At 34.5% G+C, this 27,307-nt stretch overlaps 1 protein-coding gene and 2 long non-coding RNA genes across 5 annotated transcripts; 1 reads left to right on the top strand and 2 right to left on the bottom strand.

The window, feature by feature from the left end:
• Nucleotides 1–1,749: 1,749 nt before the first annotated feature.
• LOC148927096 (uncharacterized) lies at nucleotides 1,750–4,221 on the bottom strand. Of its 2 annotated transcripts, XM_089070178.1 has the most exons (2): nucleotides 3,925–4,221; nucleotides 1,750–3,234 (listed from the first exon to the last, which is right to left on the bottom strand). In XM_089070178.1, exons 1-2 carry the CDS (start codon nucleotides 4,106–4,108, stop codon nucleotides 1,886–1,888), a joined length of 1,533 nt encoding a protein of 510 aa, XP_088926304.1. In that variant the 5' UTR covers nucleotides 4,109–4,221; the 3' UTR covers nucleotides 1,750–1,885. The 2 variants fall into 2 exon arrangements, with proteins under 2 accessions (XP_088926304.1, XP_088926303.1); XM_089070177.1 differs by having other exon boundaries at nucleotides 1,750–4,221.
• Nucleotides 4,222–15,950: 11,729 nt separating this feature from the next.
• LOC148927095 (uncharacterized) lies at nucleotides 15,951–19,113 on the top strand. 2 transcript variants are annotated; one of them, XR_016137817.1, is made up of 3 exons: nucleotides 15,972–16,873; nucleotides 18,245–18,305; nucleotides 18,886–19,113. It is a non-coding gene; the product is annotated as an uncharacterized LOC148927095 (long non-coding RNA). The 2 variants fall into 2 exon arrangements; XR_016137816.1 differs by lacking the exon at nucleotides 18,886–19,113 and having other exon boundaries at nucleotides 15,951–16,873; nucleotides 18,245–18,857.
• On the bottom strand, nucleotides 15,996–18,245 carry LOC125196381 (uncharacterized). The gene is made up of 2 exons (XR_007171886.2): nucleotides 17,308–18,245; nucleotides 15,996–17,216 (listed from the first exon to the last, which is right to left on the bottom strand). It is a non-coding gene; the product is annotated as an uncharacterized LOC125196381 (long non-coding RNA).
• Nucleotides 19,114–27,307: the final 8,194 nt, after the last annotated feature.

The following is a 27,307-nucleotide window of genomic DNA, read 5'->3' as shown; positions in this document are numbered from 1 at the left end:
CGTGCAAACATTCATCTTTGTTGCCTTTTGAAGTACTTGGTGAAGATCCAAACGTTTAAGTTATGAAATATTTGTTCCGAATGTCTCTTTGGTTTGAATTTGCTTCATTCTGCCTAGGGAAGTTAGATTTAGTTATCACTTTTCATTTTTGAGTGCGTGCATGTATTTCCTTTCGAGTAAGTTAGATCTGTGGTTGTTGATCGAATTTTATACTCCCTCCGTTCCATAGTAGTAGAGTCATTTTGCCATTTTGGTACGTTCCATAGTAGTAGAGTCATTTCCTTTTTTGGTAAAAGGCAACACATTTCTTCTCACATACTTTACTCTCTCTTACTTTATTCTCTCTACCTTTTTCATTTTCTACGTTATTCTTTATTTACTTAACTCACCTAACACAACTTTTCTTAATCTCCGTGCCGAAAAGAAATGCCTCCACTACTATGGAACGGAGGGAGTAGTATGTTTCAGTCTGAGTTTTCGTGCATGAAATTTCTGCTATGCGCTGTGATCATCACCTTGCATGTTAGTCAGCAGAGACAATTTATAATTTTAGCTGTTCATCTTAAGTTAAACATTTTAATTGATGGATCTTGAGTTTGAAGTTATGAATCTGAGTTTAGTCATGGAGTTTGTGTTCATATGATATCTGTTAATACTTGATGAAGAAGAAAACGTCAAAATCAACTTTAGCCTTGAACCACTTTTACTTTTTAAGTTACTTTTGATTTTGTCTTCCACTTTTCAGTTGTACCTTCCAGACCTGTCAGAAAGCCAACCAGCCACCAGATATGTCTTGTTGTCTAAATTTCCTCTTTTAGTAACTGTCTACTTTTCACATGCCTCTGAGATACCATGTCCCCTATTTTCACGAACACAACCACGTGCCTGTTATTTTCACGCCTACTAGTCAGTAGAGTACCATCTTTATTTCTCGCCTAGGTAAAATCACAACCCCAAAAGCGTGGTAGCTAACCAAAAACACGAACGTGTCCATCCTTGTGGGATTCGACCCTTACATCCATTATACTAACCAGTAGAAGTGGGTTAAGGAGATTTGTTTGATACCAGGTTCCGGTTATTGTACCAACGACTCAGCTAGGTTGGGAATCTCATCCTAATCAGTTGGATACACCCCTGCATTTACACACTATCAACGGTGCCATTTTGAAAGTGCAGGGTTTTATATAAAAATTATATTTTCTCTCTTCATCTAACATACAAAACAAAACCTCCTAAAATCTCGTGACATCCTACAAGTGTGACATCTTTTTGTTAGACAGAGGGAGTATTTTCTTTTCATAGTATGATTTACTATTTGCATGTTTATATGCGCTAACTTAATACCCTTGGAAATAATAGAAAAATATGAATGCCATTTAAATTTTGGAAAGAATGGTATAACATGCATTTCCTCACTGACCCTTCTTTAAATCAGCTGACGATGCAGCAGGAGGAATTTTTGCTAGGCTATTGCTAGTCCTATGCTATTGTGGATGAAAGTAATGTCATCTTAGTTGGGACGGTGCAAGTAATATATAAAAGTAGAACCTACACTACTTTAATCTGCATATTTCCTCGTAAAGTCAAACAGTTCTTACAATTGGAACTAATTAACTATGAGACATTTAATCATGGACTGTAGAGGGAGTATTTAATATTTCTCAATATTAAACTGCTAGTTTCCATCGGTTCGCAATGGTTCTCACCATAGTTTCCATAGTATGTATATGATGTTAAGAAGCAAAAGCATATAGAAAGTTATAACAGCCTTTGATAAGAACATATTTTTATATTGCAAGTGAAATCTCAAAACAGATAGAGTCATAACCATGCATGATAAGAAACATCATATAAGTGAAATTAGATACACAACATGAAAATGAGACTATACTATATCCAGTGCCATGGATGCCCTCCACTCGTCAATCTTAGCAGCTTTATCCACATCCAAACTCGGAAGCTCACGCTGCTGCAGAATTTCAAAAATCTCCTTGCTTTCACCAAGAAGAATTGCTGCTCGCCTCACACTTTCTTCCCTTTCTCTTATGCCGTTTCTGTGACACTTCAATGTTATGACTTGCACTAGATTGGTGAGGCATGCTGCTAGTATATCCGAGATAGTGATGGATATACTCTCAAACAGCTCATCATCATCTTGGTCCTCGTCATCATCTTGGTCCTCGCCATCATCTTTGTCCTCGCCATCTCCCATTCCTAGCAAGATCGTCTGAGTAATCCTGTACATTGAGTTAGCAGCTATAACTCTAACAGGCCAGTTTAGAGGGTTCTGCATTAGAATATCTATCGATTGAGCCATACACTCTGTCACAATCTTTTCTGCAATATTAGAAAGGTTTTGAAGCGTTTCCTTGTGTGTTGCGCCTCTCACTCTTGCGCTCTTCAAATCAGTGCCATCCCATTTTCTGTCTAGTTCAACTTCATCCCAAACCGCATCTGCTGCTTTTCTGATGCTTTCTAACTCTCCATTTCTGTCCAGAGTTTCCTCAATAAGCTTCACAATGGGTAAGCCCTCACGAATACAAACCAATAATTGGAGAGCCTTCTCATATGCAATGTTCGTAAGAGCAATTGAAATGGCTGTCAAAGTCACCACGGGCAGAGACCAACAATTGGGAGGTTCTTGAGCATGCAAGCTTGGAATTTGGTTGCTGTCGAATTGTCCCACACCATTGAAGTTTGAAGATTTGTTAAGAAGTTGGATCATATTCTTGGGCTGCTTTTTTTGCCCTACTTTTATCAGCTTATCTGCGTCATTGCAGATGTTCTTGAGGATTTTAGAAGGCAACTGTGGCTCACCTTCAAGTAGAAGAACAAATTGCCTAAAATCCACTTGTACTCCTTCTCTTGAGTCGGATCCTTGCACTAAAATAGGTCTATTCTTCTTGCAGAAACACAAGAAAACTGCACAAAAAAATCTAGCAGAGAGGAATAGAACCAGTTTGCTAGCTAAAACAAAGAGGCTCTGAACTTTAATGCAAAAGTTCAGAATGAATCTTACTACATCACGAAGCAGCTTCTTGCATACGCGGTTTTGAAGTTGAAAAGGAAGTGATTTGTCTCTCCACTCTACCAGCCTCCAAGTCCAGTACTTTTCAACCTTGACTTCATCTCTAAAACTCTTCCGTTCTATCTCAGAAATCTTGAACCTCGAAGCAGCGAACCATCTCATCAGAGGAGCAATACTTCCCATTACCACTCCAAGATACTGAATGACTGAAATCAAGGGGATGGACCAGTCATATTTTGAATTATCTTCCCCTTGAAATTCCTCGTAAGAGATCGAGATCAACTGAATTAATATAAAATGACTATGTGCCAAAATTAGAAGTGTGAAAAGACACAAGAGTCCAGAAGTAGAAGAAATGGCAGACCTTGCTAGAACAAACTGGGGGCTGCTTGTTGCAACCATCACCCAATAACCTTTCACCATATTTTCAAGCTCATCACTACTAAACCTTCCCAACTCTACTTGTCTATTTGAGATCGATTTGTGCATTTCATTATACTTCAAACCTATGTATCTCTTAGCTCCCGGAATCATCAACGACATACAACATAACATCACAAGAAAGAGGAGCATGTTGAAAGCTGATGCAACTTGTTGGAACACGAACTGAATAAGCACATCTTCAAAGTTACGCAACTGAACAAGATGAATGCATACATTTCCAGCAATAGTGACGACTAGAATGCCTAAAGCTGCCATGTTTAGTACAATCTCATTATTCTCCATGGCTCCCAATGATGTCATGAAATTATTCATAGCAGTTGACATCAGAAGAAGGCTGCACGTCTTTGCGAGTTTATCAAAGGGGGTGAGTCCCAAGGTTGTTAGATCTACGGGCAGTTTCATGGCTACTGCTAAAAGTGTGAGGGAGAAAGCGTTGAGAGTGAAGTACTTACACGGGAGCCAATACTTTTTCCTTCTGAAGCCACTGATTACATCAGCCACCATTGCAAGTGCGCAGATGGCAGAAGCTGCTGCAATATACGTTCCTATCCACGGCATAGTTGAATCAAGTGCATCTTGCACTTTTTCCAGATGATTCTGTTGTTCGGGTGATGGGGCTGAGCGTTCGTATATCATGAAGTCGATTTCTGCTTCTCTTTGGTTTTGGTAGTACAACACATTCTTATTTACCAACTTGTGCTATTTCAAGCAAAAGAGTATCAAGTCTTTGCCGCGTTAACAAAATTTGTCTTTGAAAAATCAATTTTTCATTTAAAGCTCCATGTTCACATAACTTCTCTGTTCCTCTCGATTCGTGACAGCAAGAACAAAATTATGGCTGAAATTTCAGCAGAATTAGTGGTTGACAATTTGCACCTCATAAATGTAGTAATGCCCCCCGACAAGTGCCACTATAGTCGACAGAGATTGTTGAACAAAGCTTGTGAAGATTATGTTAGAAGTGATCCAGTGACGAACCAGAAATTTAAGTAAGCCGGGGCTGAAATTTTTTGTAAAAATAATACTCCCCCCATCCCTTAAAAATAGATAACATTTTAAAGAAAACCATTTTTAATGCACAATTAGTAAAATAAGAGATAGATAAAGAAAAAAAGGTGATCTCATCTCATTAGAGAGAAAAAAAAATTCCTTAAATAGAATTGATCTATTTTTAAGGACATCCCAAAACGATAAATGTAAACTATTTTTAAGGGACGGAGCAAGTGAAATTTAATCTTTTATATAATATTTTTACAAGTTTATATCCCAATTCTCTATATCACAAAACTCAACCACATTCCTAACTACCACATTCAAAATCAATATATTAAATTGTACTCCCTCCGTCCCCCATAATTTTACCCAGTATTCTATTTTGGGCCGTCCCACATAATTTTACACACTTCACTTTTACCATTTTTGGTAGTGGGTCTCATATTCCACTAACTCATTCCTACTCACATTTTATTATAAAACTAATACTTTAAAAGTAGGACCCACATCCCACCAACTTTTTCAACTCACTTTCCATTAAATTTATTAAAACACGTGTCGGGTCAAAGTGGGTAAAAATATAAGGGACGGAGGGAGTAATCTACAAATTTGAATTCACTATCATAACTTTTTAAATGTGCAATTTTAATTGAACATATATAAATAGGGGCACACTATGGTGACACCTTAATTAAAGTGACAATGTAACACCATTTATAACCATTAGATCTTCTATATAGATGACTGAGATTGAATTGTAGAAATAGAGTACGGATTGCTTGGGTGTTCACAATTTGTTGCTTACAAGGATAATTATGTCTTTTTCCTGAAATTAAAACCGATACGGAATGGAAAATCCCAGTGAATTAGGGCACTGATTCATGTTCTCTTCCAATCATCAATAACTCCCTCCCACTACTTCAAAACTGAATTCATTCTCTCTCCCCAATTGACCTATCTCTCTCCAAACCTCCCCATCATCGATTTCTGCTGCTCATCGTTACTGCCTGTGATTGCTCCAGTAGCGATTTCTCCAATTCCGCACTTGAAAGCTTTTATTAACGGGAAGTTTGCCTCCACTCCCTGCGACGGCTCGATTGGTTCGATTTTCGTTGCTCTTAGTGATTACTTAGGTTCTAATGCATAGTGATTATCGTGCTATTGCTTTCTTTTTTTCGGACTGATTATCACCAACATCCCTGCTAAATTCAATACGCTTATTGTTTATGTTGATTGGATCTTGTTTCTATTGTTCCCCAATTTGTTCCATTCCATATCAGACTGATTGCTTACGTTTTGTTGAGCATTAGAATTGCTTGTTTTAATTGTGTTGGTTGCTTGTTAGAAAAAGATCCAGTACACTTTTTAGTAACGGGATCCCGATGGGATTCATACATATTAACAACGTGTTATTAAGCCTTGTTAAATGCTTTGTTGTACTATAATGCTTGCTTGTTGTGCTACACACGGAATAATGTGTAGTTCGGTGAGATTTGCTTGGTTCTGTTTTATTCTTTGCTTGGTTGTCATCTACTTTTTTGTGTTTGCTTATTATTGACTGACTACTTGCTTGTTCCGAAGTTAATTATGCTTGTTCTAAAATAAAACCTTTTTTATTTTAATTATTTTATGAAATTAATTTATGTGTATGCAATTTTATGAATGGTTATCTTTCTAATGATTTGATAATTGATGTGTATGCATTTTTTCAATTTGGTATTTCACTGTATGCAATTTTTTGATTCAGCTTATGCTTTAATTGCTTGATGAGCTTGTGGTGAATTGCTTGATTAAACATTATGGATTGCTTTATCTGCACTTAAGCAAGAAATAGTATTGAATTGCTTCACTAAGTTTGATTAAGCTTATGCGTTAATTCTTGACGAGGCTGTGGTGAATTGCTTTATTAAACATTATAGATTGCTTTATCTACACTTAGGTAAAAAAATAGTAGTGACTTGCTTCATTGCGTTTGATTAGTTGATTGTCCACATAATACAAATTGGTTGCTTAGAATCAAATTCCAAAAACTGAAATGAATTGCTTGACTGAGTGATAATTGCTTATGTTGAACAATTTGTGTGCTTGCTCGCGGATGTCAATCTTTCTTATTCATTTGAAAGTGCATCATGTATAGTCGCGAAGATACTGTTTGTTTTACTATGCCTTTGCATTTTATCATTATTATTGCTTGGTTATTGCTTTTGTTCCACTATTTTATCATAATTGCTTGTTTTATTATGTACAATTGCTTTATAATGGTGGTTGCCTATAATTGTTTCTTGTTTAGTTTCAAATTTTTCATGATTCTGTATTCAATAGTCTAATTGTTTTAGTCGTGCAATGCAGTACTCACTTTTACAATGGTTAGAAAAAGGAAGGCACCCAAAGAGCCTGAGGAAGAGGAGGACCAAAGAAGTCAATCTGTTGAACCTCACAGAGGATCCGAGCGTCATTCCGATGGATATGAACCTCATGAGTTAATCGATAATTTGTTTTGTTTGAATATAGATGGATAGTTTGATGATTTTTTGGTTTAACTAACTCTTCGTTCGTGATGGTTTTTGATTTGTTTCATACTATGATGTTTAATAGCAGAGGGTGATGCATTTTTAACGCAGCTATTACTAAAATGAAATAGAGTGCAGACCTTTCTCGGTAAAGAAGAAATAACCAACATGACAAGCAAACTACCTATTATCATACGACAGTGAAATTGAGTGCTTTAGGGAATGGTTTATAATACATAATAAGCAAACTTGTTATCACTGACAAGCAATGTCATCGCTATTAATAAGCAATCTGTTAATCAAACTATGCTCGCCCGAAACAAAAATACATTTAAGCATAACAAAGTTGTTCTACTGTAAAACGAAACGGAGAAACACTACATGAATATAATGCAATATACGATGAATAACTTTGCAGATTTGGGAATGCAATAAGCAGTTCAACAAACCCAAAACAGTTCTAACAAATGCAACTAGAACAATCAGAACCGAACACCGTTATAAACAAGGAAAACAACAGAGTATTACTCCTAGCTAAATAATGTCTATGTTTTTTCCCCTTTTCAGGCCGCAATTCCTAGCATCATGGTGACCCAGTTCTCGATATTTTGCGCATCTACACAATGGTTTAGTTAGCAACTTCGCAGCCTTCTTTCTCAGCTACGCCAAATGGTTGGCCGAACTGCTGCCCGAACTTCGTCTTCACAAATGCAATTTTAACACAGATCTGCAATTATAAGTACAGAGAAAAGCAATGCGTAATATATAACCAAGCAATCTGATATTCAAAAAACATATTACACCAAAAATGAATTGGTTTCGCCGGAAGGTTGTAGGAGGCAATTGAAGATTGTTGTTGGCTTTTGCGGTGAGTGGGGGTGAGTTTCTTTGGGATTTGTAGGTTGAATGGATTTTATATATCTCTGAAGAGATTTGCGAGAGAGAAAATAATGAAAATAACGTGATTGAAGGATGGTGAATAACCCCTGAAACGTGAGTTTCGAAAATACCCTTTCTCAATTTTTTTTCTTTTTTTTATATAATTTCGCTTGCCATGTGGCAGGCTTAGAGCAGTCCGATTTTTATATCCAATGGCAACAGCCAATTGGTGGTACAGTGTCACCCAAATTAGCTTTGTCATCTTAACATTTCCCTATATAAATATAGTATTGAGCCTCGACTAAATATTAAAAATACTAGATTTAACTGGAAATTAGCAAATATTTAATTAAATTTTACCGTCTCTAAACTATTGAACATCTCATTAATTTAAAAAGGGCATATTTAGACAAATTTAATTATATATTTTAACACATTAGATTGATAAATACAAGCAAATACATGTTCCAAACTAAGAGTATCCGCAGCGGTGCTCGTCCGTCGCCTTGTCCGTCCGTGCCGCTGGACAGAGCTCGTCCGTCCGCCGCTGGAGCTCGTCCATCCGTGACAGCGGCACAGTGCTGCTCTTAGCTAAGAGCACGTCCGTGCCGCTGAGCAGTCATACGTGGCGTCTTTTTATTGGCCAACGGCTATGCCGTTGGCAAATTCGATTTTTTTTTTAAATTCATAATTAATTCAAAATAATACCAAAAAATAAAAAAAATATATTTTTGGATTCCCAAAAAAATAGAGCCGTTTATAGACGTTTTTTTTTGGATTTTTGTGAAATTTTTTTTTATCCCAAAATCATCTATAAATACACACATTCATCATCCACTTTTCACATCAAATTATCTCTCATTCATACTTTTTCATACTAAATCATCTACATCTTCCTCTCTCACCCTAACTCTCTCTAAAAAATTCAAAAATGGATTTCACTAATCTCATTGCGGAAGCGGAGCGCGAAGAACAAGAATATATGAACAATATCGTGCCGCCTATGAAGCCTATGTCGCTGCCAATATCCCCGCCCCTCCTCCTCAACCAACTAGAGCAAAACGTCGCTACATCCCTCGTGATCGAGAGGGAGCCCATGAAAGACTCGTTGCCGACTATTTTTCCGACCAGCCGCGGTATCCAGAAGATTACTTTCGGCGCCGTTTTCGCATGTCAAAACAGTTTTTTATGCGTATTGTCAACACATTGTCCACCCGCGTTGAATACTTTCAAGAAGGTGCAGACGCAACCGGTCGGCAAAGTCTCACGGCATTGCAAAAGTTTACTTGTGCCATCCGACAACTTGCTACTGGGCAAACGGCTGACCTCTTCGACGAGTATTCGCATGTTGGTGAGTCAACTGGAATCCTATGCCTCAAGAGTTTTTGCGACGGCGTTCGTTCTGCTTTCGGCGAGGAATTCTTTCGGACACCCACCACCGACGATTGTCAACGGTTGTTTCGTCTTCACGAAACAGTCCACGGTTTTCCCGGTATGCTAGGCAGCATTGACTGCATGCATTGGAAGTGGAAGAATTGCCTGACTGCTTGGAGGGGGCAACACTTAAGCGGCCACAAAGGTGCCGGCCCGACGCTTATCCTTGAAGCAGTCGCCGACTACCGCCTATGGATTTGGCATGCATATTTCGGTGTTGCCGGATCCAACAACGACTTGAACGTGCTATATTCTTCACCACTCTTCGATGATGTTTTGAATGGTGTAGCACCGGCGAACGACTTCACCGTCAACGGAAATGCATACCACATGGGTTACTATCTCGCCGATGGTATCTACCCAAGGTGGTCGACTTTCGTGAAGTCGTTCAGCAATCCACAAGAGCCGAGACGGATTCTTTTTGCGCAGCGTCAAGAGTCTACTCGGAAAGACGTCGAAAGAGCTTTTGGTGTCCTTCAAGGCCGATTCAACATTGTGAAGTCCCCTTCTCGACTTTGGTACGTTAAGAATATCACCGACATCATGTACACGTGCATTATCTTGCACAACATGATTATAACTGACGAAGGACCGATGACGGGTAACTTTTACGACGAGGATGAAGCCGGAAGCTCAACCGCGAGGTCTCCCCCACGTCGAGGTGTGCATACGACGGTGAACGAGAGGATGGAAATAAGACACACAATGAGCGATACAAGAGCCCACACTGAGCTACAAAAAGATGTAATCAATCACATTTGGGCAAAATTCGCCAACGAGTAGTGTAATTTTTAATTTTTAGGATTTTAATTATGTAATTTTTAATTATTTTGTAATTTGTAATAGTATTTCGGATATTTGAATGCATTTTAATATTGTGGAAAAGTTTTTATTTAAATTGAATAATAGAATGGTGGGACCCTTGAGCTTGTCCTTAGCTAAGAGCACGAATGTGGGTGTTGTGCTCTTAGCTAAGGACAAGCAGTAAAAGTGGGTCCGGGCTCACTTCCGTGCTTTTAGCTAAGAGCACGGATGAGGATGCTCTAACAAATTTCTTGATTTCAGTGTTACTTATTATATGAATTCTAAGCATTAAGTTGTCAAATTTGATCAACATTTTGTAAATTAGACTAATTTTTCAATTTGTTGCACTCTTTGTTTAATTGTTTGAGATCACCCTTCTTTTTTTTATATTCGGGTTCAAACATATTTCTATAAATTTATTAGAAGTAAATAGCTTACAAACATAGAAAAACGTGCTAGGCTCTAGAAAGGATGATGATTTTATGAGTGAACTACAAAAATGGTCCTTGTACTATGGGTTTATCTTGCCCATAGTCCCTGGACTTTAAAAATATCGCCAGTAGTCCCTGGACTAAGGATTTATCTTGAAATTGGTCCTTTTGGCTTTTTTTGGTACGAAAATATCCTTTGATATTATTTTGAGGGATTTGGACAATTTGGTCTTTTTACACTTTTAACATTTTAAATCTGATATTATTTTAGTTATGTATTAACTTTGATATTATTTCAAAATTATCATTCTTCTTCCATTTTGTTATCCTTCACTGAATTTGTTTTTTTTCTATTTCAATATTACATTTAATTTTACAAAATTTTAAATTTTAATTTTTAAATATCAATAAATTTTTTTAATTATAAAAATTATTAAATAGCAAAAATTAATAGTTTTAATCAATATTTGATAGTGTATAGTACTATGTAATCAATAAGGTATGACAACGTCTTAGTTTTAATCAATATTTAATACTCCCTTTGTCCCACGTTACTTGAGTCATTTCTTTATTGCACTCGTTTTGGAAAAATAATAATAAATAGTTAAAATGGAGAGAAAAAAAAGTAAGAGAGAGAATAATGTAGAGAAGAGTCTTAACTATATTATTTTTTTTTACTTTATTTTCTCCTAATTTTAATTATTTATTATTATTTTTTCAAAGCGAGTGCAAAAACGAAGTGACTCAAGTAACGTGGGACGGAGGGAGTAGCTTTAATCATAAATAGATTATATAACACAATTTATTCTGAAATAAATATGCATCTAATGTAAAACTAATACTCCCTTCGTCCCAATAAATATGAAATATTTGCTTTTCGGCACAAGATTTTATGTAGTGTTATTTTGTGAGTTAAAGAGGAGAGAGTAAAGTAAGAGAGAAGGAAAAGTAGAGATAAAGTTCTTTCTATTTTAAGAAACGTTTCATTTTTAATGGGACAACCCAAAAAGGAAAACGTTTCATTTTTGGTGGGACAGAGGGAGTATATTTTCGTTTATTAATTTGAAAACAATCAAAATTTACTAGAAAATTTCAACAAAAATACTCCTATATATAAAATTTTAAGTATGATCAAATTTTTAGTCAACTTCATAATATTTAATCACAAGCAATTATAACAACCGAACGGAGGCTAAATAGAATAACTCTTATTTTTTCATCATGATTAATATTATTTTTATGTACTTCTTCAATTCAATTGAATATTATATTAAATAACAAAAATTAATAGTTTTAATCAATATTTATAGTGTCCATGAATTAATAGTTTTCCATTAAAAAAATTTATTGATATTTAAAAATCTAAATATTAAATTTAATTTTATAAAATTCAATCTAATATTGAAAAAAAAAACAAATTCAGTGAAGGATAACAAAATGGAAGAAGAATGATAATTTTGAAATAATATCAAAGTTAGTACATAACTAAAATAATATCAGATTTAAAATGTTAAAAGTGTAAAAGGACCAAATTGCCCAAACACCCCAAAATAATATCAAAGGGTATTTTCTTACAAAAAAAAGCCAAAAGGACCAATTTCGAGATAAACCCTTAGTCCAGGGACTACTGGCGATATTTTTAAAGTCCAGGGACTATGGGCGAGATAAACCCATAGTCCGGGGACCATTTTTGTAGTTCACTCACATTTTATAGGTGTCAGTTTTATAGCCTTTTCCCTAGCTTACAATTTAAAACTCCATTCATATCCCTGCCAAGTGCCATGTCTTCTTCCACGATTTCTTTCCAGAAACCAGACTCAAACTTTCTGGGCGGGGTGGGGCGGTCACGGCGAGGTAGTAGGATCCGGCGCCGGCAAGCCCCCGCGCTCCGCCGCTGAAGTGATCCAATTTAACGTGTATGACTATCCTTTAGATCCCAATTAAAGTGACCCAATAAAGATTATGTTTTGGGCTAAAAGTGTATTACTCCCTCCATCCCATAGAAATTGGCCCTTTAGAGTTGGCACGAGTTTTAATGCGTAATTTGGTAAAGTAAGAGACAAGGAGAAAAAGTAGTTGAAGTTGTGTAGCGGATGGTGGGCCCATAAATAAAAAAGTAAAAAAGAAGGAGAAAAAGGTTATCATAAATGGATATGCGACTATTTGTATGGTACGGACGAAAAAGGAAATACGGCCAATTTCTATGAGACGGAGAGAGTATTTTTTATGGAAATAAGCGTAGATACCGTATATGATTTTCTATTTGATGAGGGACCGAATAGAAAATAAAGGGGCTTATATTTTATATAAATATAAGCTAGGGTTATGGTCCCCAGACGCCAGAAGAACGTTTAATATCTTTGCATTCTCTCGGCAGACTATTGTGAAGAACGTCTCTGATCGCTTGGAAGATTCATAACCGCTGCAAAACCGTGAGGGCTTTGCTCAAAGCGAACAATATCATACTAATGGGGAGTTCGGGTGTGCGCCATCGAGACCCAACAACATCTACTCCCTCTGTCCCGGCTAAGGTGACACATTTCTTGGCTGACACGAGATTTTAGAAGTTATTGGTTTAAGTGTTTAATTGAAGATAGAAAAGGTGTGTGTAAGTATTAAAATAGGGAGAAAGAAAGATGAATATTTTAATAGGAACGAGAGAAAATGGTTACATATATTAATTGGAGAGAGAAAGTTTTCAAAAAAGGAAATGTGTCATCTTAATTGGAACAAACTAAAAAGAAAAACGCGTCATCTTAAGTGGGACGGGGGAGTATGTTTCTTTTTTTAGTTTATCTCTTGCTTTGTTAGAGACAAATAAATAATTAAGTTTGGCGATTTTATAAATATGGAAGTTGCATGACTTTTGCCAATTTTAATTGCATCATGTAATGATGTAAATTATGTTCCTTAATGCATAATTTTGATGTGCTTGTTGTGTTTTAATAGCAAAAAGGCTAAAAATAGATCTAATTAATATAAATTATAATTAACACATAAATATATTAATAAGAAAATTTTGTATAATTATTTAATTTACATAAATTATTGATAAAAATATTGTGAGACTCATATGTAATTTAAATAAATATGTAGGTATAATTGAAAAGATATAAAAAGTATATAAATATGGAATATTCTTTTGGATTTGAATTTGGAATAAATGATTGGAGTAAAATTACTTTTTAGTGTACATTACTTTTTTTTTTTTTTTTGAGACGAGGAAGACAACCGCTGTTCTTCATTTTTTTCAAATCGATCTATCTCACTTAAAGAGTTAATGACTGATTTAATTGAACAAATAAATTGGTTTGATTGTTATTGTTGTTTCATGGCGACTCCATTCTAATGCTTATTCATAATTTTCATTTTTTTAATGACCATTCCATTCTAATTTTACTTTATTTAAATTATTGATAATAACCAAGAAATTATTATTTAAAAATATTTAAATATGAATAAAAATATATTTAGATTATTGGAACCCATGACTTTACTTCAACAATTTTACACGGAGCAATATTTTTAGATATGAAAACTCTTAAAAAAATAGAACTAATTATTATTTTTAACAAGTTTTAATAATTTTTAAAATATTATACATTATTAATACTTTATTATTATTATTATAAAGCCACAATTTTTGGCTATCCCATTTTGGCACCCACTTTAATAAAATTTCTTCCTATCATATGTTAAAATATTAAAAACGATCCTGGAATATAATGTATAGTTTACGGAACATATATCTAGATTATTCATTGTGCGTGATTAGTATTCTATTCTCTACTACCAACATGAATATTAAAAAAGGTGAGCTATCAGCCTAATATTTAGCTTTCCGACACAATCTACTACTCCCTCCGTCCCGGATAATTCGTCCTATTTTGACCGGGCACGGATTTTAAGAAAGAATTAAAAGTGAGTTGAAAAAGTTGGTGGGATGTGAGTCCTATTTTAAAGTATTAGTTTTATAATAAAATGTGAGTAAGAATGAGTTAGTGGAATATGAGATCCACTGCCAAAAATAGTAAAAGTGAAGTGGAACAAATTATGTGGGACGGACCAAAATGAAATACTGGGACAAATTATCAGGGACGGGGGAGTATAAATTATATCGACCCAGTAGTTAAAACGCTGATTTTATTGCTTCAATTATTAACCAAACAGTAAAGATATTCACTCTATGGTGTAGTAATCTAGAGTTTTTGTGAGAATTTTAAGAGACTTCTCACCTGAATTGAAATTTTGGTTCAGGAAGGAAATGAGAGGAAGCTATCTGGCACATATCATTACAACCTTTTCATTTTATTTAATTTTTTATATTTTTTTAAAAATAATGTAGGATTGTTATTATCAGGAGATAAAATAATTATAATTTGACAAAAGTACTTTCATGCATTAAAATTATTGGTGAATAGTGAGTAACACTACTTTATAGATGATAAAACTGTCATTCAAACAGACATCACATAACTTTGGAATATAGAGACAAACCCAATTATACATAACAAGATTTTCCCCCAAAAAATAAGCAACTTCTATGTAACAAAGATTTCTCTCCTAAAAAAAGAGGGAGTTTTCTCTCCAAAAAAAGAATGAGTTTTCCCCCCAAAAAAAGAGTGGAGATGGCTTTAAGTAGTTATATATAGTGTGAACCTAACCCTAGAAATAAATTTGGGCCCAAACAAATTTAGAAATTGCGTATATATTCTAGATTAATTGCACAATAAAGATTGTTAAGGAGTTATATATACTGTAGATTAACTAATGCGTATGCTCCACTTCTTAGTAGTTAGAGATGAGCAACTATTAATTTTGATTTTATGTTAGATATTTATACTTTGATCTATAAAAATTATAACTTAAATTTAATAAAGTAAAATTAACATAATCTATGCATAATTTATAGTGTATAATTGATTACATCAACAATTCAAGAACTATAACATGCAATAATAATGGAGTATATAGAGATTCTGCAATTATATTGGTTACTAGGTTAGAAATTTGAGTTTTAGAACCTGTAAGTAGGTATGTCAATCGGGCCAGCCCACCAGATTTCAGGCCAACTCTATTCGGGTTGCGAGTCAATCGGATGTGGGCTAATCGGGTTGTGATTTTTTTGGGTTATAAAAGTTCAACCCTAACCCTAAAAACTCGGGTTTCGGGCTAGCCCAACGGGCTAATCGGGTTGCTACCGATAAAATTAATATGTGATCAATCCAATAAATAATGGTGAAATTTAATCATATTTATAAAATGTAAAATATTTAATTATGATAAATTTGAGATATATTGTAACATCCCGAATTTTCGAACCTTATTATTATTATTAGCCTAAGAATAATTAATAAGTGATTGTTGTAGTATTCGAGACCTGCCCTTTTACGTTTATAATAATCGATCTTGGAATAATAAATAATAGTTGATTTGTTCTCGAACGAACATTTCAAGTACTGCTAAGAGATCAGATCCAAACAAAAATGTATAATGTCCGGCTACTATTATACATATTTATCAAAATCCTATCTATTACATTTAGAGAAATCCTATCTATTACATTTAGAGAGAGACGTGCAAGTTCCAGCCAGCCGTTCAACTACATCATGGAAATAGCCAATGTTCTCCAAACTAATTCTCCTGCATAAAAAAAAGGTAATTAGAGAAAATAATAGATATATATATATGCAATAAACTATTGTACTCCCTCCGTCCCATAAAAGTTGAGTCGTATTCCTCTTTAGTCCGTCCCAACAAAGTTGAGTCATTTCCTTTTTTTAAGAAAAGACAAAACATCTAATCACTCTTACTTTATTCCATTATTTACTTTACTCTCTCTTATCTTTCCTACTTTTTGCATCTCTCCTATTTATTTAATATAAATTCTTAATCTCCGTGCCCAAAAGTTTTGTAACAACTTTTATGGGACGGAGGGAGTAGTAAATTGTAGGACAATCAAACTAAGATAACAATAAAAATATGAGTAACAGAGGAGATTTATCTCCACATCAGACCAAATCTTTGAGCAGATTTCAACAAAGAATAATTAACGTCTCAGATAGTCCCTCAAATCTCAAAACTCATATTGGCCATAGGATCACCAAAATGAACAAAATATCTCTGACATTCATCCAACCTCCCCAAGATAAACCTTTCTTCTCTTTGACAGAACTTGCAACAAGTATATAAACCCAGCTCTTTGCACTTTCAAGCAGCCATCACCATCAAACATTCTCTTCACACTCACATAGAATAGAGGAGTAAGAGGAGGAGAGTATTGCAGATAGTTGTAGGATCAAAGTACCCAATCCAACAACACTTTGCTGAGTTTGCTCCCATCTAAAAAGGTAAACCCCCAAACCTTTCTTTCTTTCATATATTTACAAGCATATGCATATATAAATTGATAGTAGAATCTGCCCAAGTAACATCAACAAATACACAGCAAGTTTAACATCATCTTCCACCACTAAGCCATCCATAACAGTAAGAAAAATGCTCCAAAATCACCAAATTCATGAAGTAGCAGAAGTAAGTAGACACTTTAATGACTAAGCCAATTGGAAAACTTATCTTGAGGAGATAAATCTGCCGGATTCCGGCGAATGGACTTAGGCACCCCATCGACACGAGGACAACCCCACAACCCCGATATGTCACCGATGCAAGGATTTCAAGACCTTTACAAATCTACAAGTTAAAAACACCAAACTTTGAATTCAAGATTTAATCTTTAGAAATAAAACAAAACGGGGAAATGATAAAATTGGGCATTCCTTACCTTTCGGGAGTTCGGCGAGGAGGCGGCGACTGTGGTGGCTTCGGGGAGCTGCTCTGGCAGCGCGAGGCGCGGAGAAGAAGCGGCGAAGCCGCTGCCTGTGCATGCACAGCAGCGGCGGCGGCAGATCGGGAGAAAGAAGGGGCTGTGGCGGTGCGTAGCAGCGGTGATCGGTGATCCCGAGGGAGAGAGGTGGAGGGCCGCGACGGCGAACCGCCGCGCTCACTGCAGCTGCGGCGGTGGAGTAGGGCCGAGAGAGAAAAAGGGAAGGGAGAGAAGAGAAAGAGAGAAGGGAGAAGGGGAAGCCGCCGGAGGCGGCAGCGGCGCGACGGTGGCGGCTGGTCGACGGAAATTCCGAGATGGGGAAGGGATTTCCCTAGTTTTAGCAATTGGGGAGGATGAGGATGAATAGTGATTGAGAGAGAGGATACGATAAGTGGGAGAGAGTATATGTGTTGAATTAATCTCAGAATTTGGCCACTGTTTTCCTAATTAGTTGCTGGGCCATTAATTAAATTTGAGTTTGGGTCAATTTCTATTGTGGGCTAGTCCTATGGAATAGGCAATAGGCTAGTATAATTAATTACTGGACCTAAATTTATCAAAGAGCAAGAAGAATTGTTGGGCCGAATGGAATCTTTTTCTAAGGGATTTTGGACTGAAGAATAAAATGATTAAGAAAGATAAAATAATTAGTTGCGATTCGAATTGTTATAGTTTTGCGTAAAAATTTGTAGCAATATACGGAGTATCAATTTAGTCAAAGCCCGAAAATAATAGAAGAAGAAACATCAATTAATATATGAGTTTTAGAAATTTCTTAAGGATAAGTGAAACACCATAAAAGATAATTAATTGAGGCATGCATTCCTATTAAAGTTTAAGAATTTCTTGAAGTCTGATTAGTATACTATATTATAATTTTGTTGTTTCCAAAAAGGTTATCTTTGCAAGTTAGAGTCAGAACGAGAATTTCAAGTTAAGGAAACTAAACGACTGAGGTGAGCTTTCTTATACTAAAAAAATACAAATTATATTTTGTGAAAACTCGAACACATGTTCGTGATTTGATATTGTCTTGCCATAAATGTTTTGTGTATGATGCCTATCTGTTTTGGCGTGATGCCAAGTGAGTTATGAATGATGATATGTGAATCGAATTCGGGTCCAAGTGAGGGTGGTGTCCCTACTCGGACTAGTGTGCACAGGAGACCTATGGCCAGAGGGCAGGTCTGGTGACCGAGGAAGGTGGCCACCTTCCCGGCACAAAATGTTGATGTGACCGTGAGAGAACACCATCTCTACGGCACAAGAATGTTGATGTGACCGTGAGAGAACACCATCTCTACGGCACAAGAATGTTGATGTGACCGTGAGAGAACACCATCTCTACGGCACAAGATGATCAGATATGGCAAAATACAGAAAGAAAATGGACTGCAGTCGAAAAATAATTTTTAGTAAGCTCAGGTCTTTTTAATAAAACCCCTGAGTGTTACGGTGATAATGGCTTGACAATAATTTCAAATATATATATTTGTATTTTTCGGCAATGTGTTCACTGAGTACTTTTGTACTCAGCCCTGCATATATTTCTAAATATGCTAGTTAAGCGGTGACGACAAGGGGCGATGTTGAGCAGAGATGGCGAATGTGTTTCAGTTTGATAAATGCTTGGATGCATCGTGTCTCCATACACGGTGTCATTCTCTCTTGACTCTTCCGCTGCAATGTAAATAACGAACTTATGTTCTTTTGTATTACGCACTCTGATACATTTTGCTAGTTATTCTAATTTAATTTCGTTCATTCCAGTTTTGTCGAGATTTCCCTTTCTTCCCCGCTTCTTTAATCCTCCCCTAGTCACGATAAACCGTGTTTGCTCTCCTTAGTAAAGTGCGGTCGTGACATATATGCTTAAACTCAAACATAAACATGATCAAATACTAATATTTGAGATTTATGCAAAATAAAATATAAACATCAAGAAATTTTAAAGCATATTTTAGAAATTTAAATACTCCATATATTTTAGTGAATTTGAAGTTTGTAATTTATATATCTATTACTATGTTAATAAAAATTTAATATATAATTTATATATTTAATATATAAAATTGAAAGTTATATTTTTAGTAATCTATATTATAAAATAACCAGTGAAGTGTCGAATTAGAGTCAAACAAATAGAACGATAGAAATTTTATCGGGTTTCCGGGCCAGCTCATCGGGTTTTCGGGTCTGGCCCTAACGGGTTGCGGGTTAATCGGGTGCGGTCTAATCGAGCTGTAATTTTATCGGGCTATAAATTTTTAGCCTTAACCCTGTAAATTTGGCGGGCTATTCGGGCCGGCTCACGGGTTGCAGGCTATGTTGATATCCCTACGTGTAAGCATCTATTTAGTTGCAAAAAGTTGTAAGTGGACTATGTTTGCTACCAATATCCTCTCATATATTCGCCCATAAAATAAGAGACAAAGGATAAAGTAGGAAATATAGAAGGAAAAAATAGGAAAGAGGAACATAATTTTTTAATTCGAAAATATTATCTATGATTAATGCAGATTTCATTCCAAAGTGAATCTTCCTTATTTATTTCATTCTTTTCTTTTATGACTATCAAGTTGTCTCGACTACTATCAATCAATTTCGTACGACATATGTATGTTAGCAAAAAGACCGAAAATGTTGGTAGCATTTTTTTTAGCCTAAACTTTAAAATTGAGACAATTTTTTTTTTCATTTAATCATTTGTTAGCAAACATATGCAACAAACAACTGAAAATATGAATACTTTTTCCAAATTTTAAATCCAATCAAATTAAAGTTATAAACGTGGATTAAAAAATAGTATCTGATTCACTTGGATTTTACAGGACGTTAGAGGGTAGTTTTACTTGGTTTTGCTCATATATTGTGTACTTTGAGACATGGTTATAGCTACTTCTCTATTATGTTGGTATTTTGACTATTTTGTGAAGAATGTGTAGAAAAATGTACAAAATATGTGGATGTGCAGCTGCTCAATGTCCGAGACAGCTTATCTGGAGATTTTGAAGAGCTTCGTCTTCGAAAGAGCTTCGCGTGGATATCTTAAACGTCTCAATTGGAGTTCGGTAGAAGAAGTTATGGCCGTTTTACCAAGACTGCGCAGTGCAGTGACATAGCTGGCGACCCGCCAGGTTCGCATGCAAACGAACCTGGCGACCCGCCAGCAAAACACGAAAAAAACGTCGTAAGCAGCTGGCGACTCGCCAGCTTCAACGCACACCCAACCTGGCGACCCGCCAGCTTCGTCCGACGGTTTATTTCGGGCCAAAAGTCAACCCTAGGTATATATATGCCTAGGAAACGCCTCCAAACACAACTTACACGCCTCATACCCCAAAAATACCACTTTTTCACCTAGGAAAAAGAGAAGAACGAGCAGAGGACGAGTATTCATCGCAAGATTGAAGACGAGGAAGGCCTCCAATCCGCCCAATCCAATTCTAGGAGTTTCTACTTTTAGTTTTATTCTTGTTCAAACAATGTTTTTGAATATTTCTTTAACTTTTGTGTTGAACATGAGTAGCTAAATCCTTCATAGTGTTCTACGGGGGAGATACAATGATTCTTATGTTTAATTGATTTCCTTTTTCTATGCCTTGGCTCATGTGGTTATTTTGATTTCTTCTGTGCTTATACATTTATTTGACTGATCACCTTATAAATGCATGTGGATTTTACTACAAGAACTGAGAAGTGAGTAGTTTAATTTGAAAGAGAAGAAATTGACGTCTTTGCCAATATAATCGAGAGATTTTAGCATTTGAATGAAGCTAAGTATCTTAGGAGCTATTAGGAGTTGTTGCCTTAGTTTTAGGAAGGAGACTTCAGTTCTAGGTAGCAATCTACAAATTATATGCTTTGAGAAAAGATATAGTTTTACCTTAGTGATAGCTTAATAACCCTTGAGACTCGTTGTTGGCATAGTTAGGAAGTTAGTTGAGCATGTGATAATTGTTATCGATCCCGTAGGATTCTACCCTTCTCGTCCTTGATCTACATCCGTTTTCTTATTTGCTTTTAGTTCTTTATTTGTTTTTAATTGTTTTTACCTTGCTTTTAAATAGATTTAGAAAACCCAAAAATCCGATTCATCTAGATAGTAGTTGAGGTTGGTTCGTGGTAATTAGGTTGACACTCATTGTCTCTGCGGATACGATACTCTTTGCTTACTATTTGCTACATTAGCCTCGTACACTTGCGAGTATACTTGTGTTAAAAATAAGTTGAGTCAGTATATTAATAAATTTATTGAATTAGCAACTAAATCAGATGAAATTAAATTGGTCATTGTCAATTTTTTGGCAAAGATGTGCAAGACATACACTTAAAAATATGTATATTTATTTCCATACTTTAATCCATACATATAGTACTTACAAGCTGGGTTTTTTGGGAGAATTCTAAAGGATTTTCTGCCAACTTTCAAACTGCAACATGAGGGGAAAATTGGGGTAAAGTTGTGCTCCAGTTAATTTATTGTATGATATCGTGAATGAGATAAAAATTTAATATTTTATAAAAAATAAAATATTAACTATATAAATTTTAAAAAATAATTAGATTCTTTTATTTTTTTTAATCAACATAATTATTCCATATTATTGTTTGTAAATTTTTTATTTTTAATAAAATAAAGGAAATGCCAAATTAAATACTGACAGTATTTTAGTTTTGATTTATGTTATATATTATTGCAGTATTTTAAATATATTTTAGTTCTCAAGTTAATGTATAAATTTTTATAAATAAACTACTAAGAAAATTCTATTTTATTGTGTAATTTATAGTAGTAAATTATTAATAGTATTGTGGGATTAATGTGTTATTTAATAATTATGTAGGTAAGATTGAAACAAAATTAAACCAAGCATCTTATTCTAATAAATTGCTATATCATGGTAAATATAGCTACATGGAATAGACATACAACCGTAATTTTAATTGATTGATTTTATGAAAGAGAGAAAAGAATACTAACAATAACGCATAATATTGTTTTTTATGAAAAATAAAAAAATAAAAATTTTAAATAGAAAAAAAAGTTTCACTAAATACTCATTAATTTTTTAAATAAAATATCTTATTAATGCTAACTTATTTACATAGTATCATAAATGTTAACAAAGTAGATGAATATTTTAGCCCTCTCTATGTTAAATATACTCAATCAAACTGTCATCTTCTTGCATTTTCATAAAATATAATTTCTTCTTACCATCTTTCATAAGAAAATACTACTATCTCCGTCCCCCAAAATTTGCTACACTTTGACCCGACACGAGTTTTAAGAAATGTAATAGAAAGTGAGTTGAAAAAGTTGGTGGGATGTGAGTCCTACTTTTAAAGTATTAGTTTTATAATAAAATGTGAGTAGGAATGAGTTAGTGGAATATGGGGTCCACTACCAAAAATGGTAAAAGTGAAGTGTATCAAATTTTCAGGGACGGACCGAAATGGTAATATGTATCAAATTTTCAGGGACAGAGGTAGTAACTTTTAGTAATTATTCAATATATTAGATTATTAGTCAATAGATTATTTAAAATATTAAGAACTATGCTTACAATTAATTACCTAAATTTAAATATTAAGGACAGAATCTTCCTTTTGTTGGAAATTTTTAAAAATGTACTGAATATATAAATGGTTTGTCTTGACTCCAAAGATTTTATTCATTATCTTCGACTGAAAATAAAGAATACCTTAATTTCATGTTTGTCTTGACTCCAAATATTTTGCTCTCATATTGTGTTTACAGCAAAAAGAGCAAGATCTCAAATTGGATGAATTTGACAAACTAAGAATAGAACAAGTAGATGACTCATACAAGATCTTAGTTCAGATTCTGCCTCTGGACTTCCCCCATATTCCTCCTCTATTCTTCACAACGATTCTTCTTATTCCTCTCTTTTTTACCTTCAAAGGCTGAAGGATTTGGCGGGGATTGACCGGTCAAATGTCAATTATTCAAGTTTTCCGGCAACGCTCGCTGGCCGCGGTGGGGTCGGTCAGTGTTACCTGCAATGCTTGTTATTATCTGCAATAGCCTAGAAGATGTTAGAGAATATATTTACGCTGAATTTCTTACTTACAGTTACAGATTCATGATTATCATCAGATTCAATATTGTACTTTCCCACGCGTTGCGCAGCTGAGAAAATTTGTAGTAAATCATATAATTTGTGCGAGATATGAATTGCCCAAAAGTTTTGTACCAACTTAATTGGGATAAAGAGAGTACAATATTTAAGAATACAATATCACGCTTATGTTATCATATGATAATTTTCATGGATGTTTTTTTATATTAAAATTGTGTATTACAAATATCAACAATATGACATTAGAATATCAATACTAAGGACAAGAAAATATCAACACATTTTTATTGAGATTGGACATGCATAATATTGAGATTTTGACTACTATATATTGAGATTTTTTGTTGCATTTGTTGATAAAAGCTCCTTATCAACATGTACGAAAATTGAAATATAATTTATCAAATTTCATCACCCGAACATCGTCGGAACATATGCAATTGAGATCTCGTTGGAATCCTTATTAAATTATCTTTAATTTGATATATTTTTTGCGAAAAAATAATTTAAATTGAGAGAGTTACGTAAATTTAAAGATTTGAGATGATTTTAAAGAGAGAGAAAATAGTTAGTTATAATTACTAGGATTTGACATTAATACCTTTTTAATTTAATTAATAATAATTTAAATTTAAAATATATTACACTTGGCATTATATCAACCACAAAATCTAAGAGCATCCGCAGCGGTGGAAAAAATTTCGTCCGTCCGTCCTTGCCGCTGAGCAGACGTCGTCCGTCCGCTGCTGGAGCTCGTCCGTCCTTGCCAGCGGCACGGCGCTGCTCTTAGCTAAGAGCACGTCCGTGCCGCTGAGCAGCACACGTGGCGGCTTCTTATTCGCCAACGGCATAGCCGTTGGCTTATTCAAAATTTATTTTTATTTTTATTTTAAATGCGAAATTAATTAAAAAAAACGTTTTTAAATAAAAAAAAATATTTTCCCACTTCCCAAAAAAATATATCCATTTTGGGAAATTGGTCTATAAAACCATGAACTTTGCCCAAAATTTGGTATTTCCCATGAACTTTGAAATTGGTATATAACATCACGAGCTTTGCATTTTGTTTGGTATTTCCCAAACTCACTCAAATAAGATATGTTTATCAAAATCTTATTTAAAATAGGCAACCGTGATATGTTTTATAACATTTGAAACCACTTTTTAAGTTTATAACATGTAGCATAAAAAGTCACGTTGAAAACCACGTTGATTTAATTGTGTCAAGTATGATAAAAAAGCCTCGTAAGTTAGTCAAATATAGTAATAAACATGCCGTGGGAAATACCAAACAAAATGCAAAGTTCGTGATATTATATACCAATTTCAAAGTTCATGGGAAATACCAAATTTTGGGCAAAGTTCATGGTTTTAGAGACTAATTTCCCATCCATTTTCTACCGACTTTTAATTTATTTTTCAATTTTTTTTCCCAAAATTAACATTTTCATTTATAAATACCCCCAATTTAACACAAAAAAATCACATTCTAGGATTTCCCCAAAAAATCATATTTTAATTATGTATTTTTTTATTTTCTAGGATTTTAATTATGTATTTTTATTTTTTTAGTATTTTAATTATGTAATTTTTATTTTTTAGGATTTTAATTATGTAATATTTATTTTTAATGTATTTTCATAATGTAGAAATATTTTTAGTAATTGAAGTATTTAAATTGAATAATAGAATGGTGAGACCCTTGAACTTGTCCTTAGCTAAGATCACGGATGTGGGTGTTATGCTCTTAGCTAAAGACAAAGAGTAAAAGTGGGTCCGGGCCCACTTCCGTGCTCTTAGCTAAGAGCTCGGATGGGGATGCTCTAATAGTTAAAAATTGGTCTCAATTTTAGAATGCTAATTAGTTAGCAATTGATCACCTCCCTATATAGTATCAAATATATATCGTCACTACTCACTAGTTTAATTTGATTGAATCTAAACTTAATTCAACTATGCGTAATATTAGGCTTTGTTATTATATTGATCATGCCTTGCATGAATGAATGATTATTTAATATCAATTGTTGCGTGCATAGTTTCGATACAATTGTTAAAATAGTGTTTGTGATTATTTATTTTATATTTTTCTGAAATGATTTTCCCCTTTATGAACCCAATGGTTCAAAAAAAATAACTAGGAGTAAATCATAAATAAAGATTAAAGTATATTGTATACCAGAAAACAAATTTCTTTCAACCTCCCTCTTTGGATCATTTCTCCCCTTTTCTTTATAATGCATGTTTTTTTTCATTTATATCATTATTTTAAACTTCGACATGGCAAACTATATGTGGAGCTGTTTTTATTTATTTTCCATTAATTTAGCTTACACCGTCTTCAAATATTGTTAAAGTGTGTTTTAGTGTCCATAAATATGTTAAACATAGATATTAGACCTTGTCATAAAAGGACGAATTGATTATAAAATATCATAAACTTTTGGCAAATTTTGGTATTTACCTTAGAACTTTTAAAATGATTTTAAAAATTTTAAACTTTTGAATTCTATACAACTTTAAAATGGTCTTAAATATTTGACAAATAATTGATCCATAATCACTAATAATAGCAGAAAATTACATATTTATACAATTACCATTAAAACCACGACTTGCTTAAATCTCATATGAAAAGGCAACACCTAATGATTATCGGCATAAAAAAGCTTTGGATAACTATTTTTTTTTCAAAAGCAACATCGCAAGTATTCTTTCTGCTCCATTATAGTTGAGTCGTATTCATGTTTTAATCGTTCCATTTTAATTGAGTCACTCCTCTTTTTTACAAAAATAAACAAATTTAGTCACTCTTACACTCTCTGTAGGGATCAGATTAGTCTAGATTCACTAATTACCGAGACCTCTTTGTTCTTGTACAAGAGAGCTCAGCCAAACTCTCACCCACGCGGCTGATTTTAACAAGTAATACAAACTAAGATTACTAGAATCTAGTTCTAACTATTACAAGATCTTGAAGCTGTCACTCCAGCTTCAATCATACTCAATTGTACCTGCACACTCAAGAAACAAGTTAGTAATACTAAGAGAGATCCTCTCGGATCTAAACACAAGTTATCAACTAAACCACTAAAGAGTAAGAACAAGAGATCAAAGGAACTTTGGCTCAGAACCCGCCGCAATCAATCACTGATCTATTCTTCCAGAACTTAGATCCAAGGGAGCACCAATGGATTGGATAGAGTTAACCCTCAGACCACCTACCTCCACCGTGAAAGCCCTCACACCAGATCAAGATCCACCGGACAAATCCTCCACTCACAAACCCTAGAACTTCTCCAGAACTAAGCAATCGAAGAGATTGCTTCACACCAGCACTCACACTAGATCTTACACTCAAAGAACCAAGGAAGATCACCAAGAGATGGCCGGAAGTACACCGGAGAGAAGAGAAAGAAGTTCTCAGTCACAAGGAAGAGAGAGAGAGGTTGTGAGATATGAAACGGCTCAACAAAGCCAACACACACATAACACTCTCAACCCTACATCCAACGGTCAGGAAACAATCATCCAAAGAGAGGACACGTGGCAGCATCTGGTGAGAGGGGCTAAGTCATTGGGCTCAGCCCAATTAATAACATCTGGGCTTAATAAATAATCACAGCCCAATAAGAGTCCATCAACAAATATCCAACACTCTCTTTTTAATACTTTTCAGATGTTTACTTAATTTTTTGTCACACTCAATTCTATATTCTGTTAATGCACTTAACATTCAATTTTAAATTTGTGTTCGAAAGAAACATTAAACATAATTTTTTGTCATACTCAATTCTATATTCTGTTAATGCACTTAACATTCAATTTTAAATTTGTGTTCGAAAGAAACA

This window comes from Salvia hispanica, chromosome 4 (assembly GCF_029641045.1).
Source record: "Salvia hispanica isolate PSC_SH4W2 chromosome 4, Shi_PSC_v1, whole genome shotgun sequence".
Lineage (NCBI taxonomy): Eukaryota > Viridiplantae > Streptophyta > Magnoliopsida > Lamiales > Lamiaceae > Salvia > Salvia hispanica.
The sequence above is the reverse complement of the archived record's forward strand: the minus strand, read 5'-3'. Positions and strand labels throughout refer to the sequence as shown.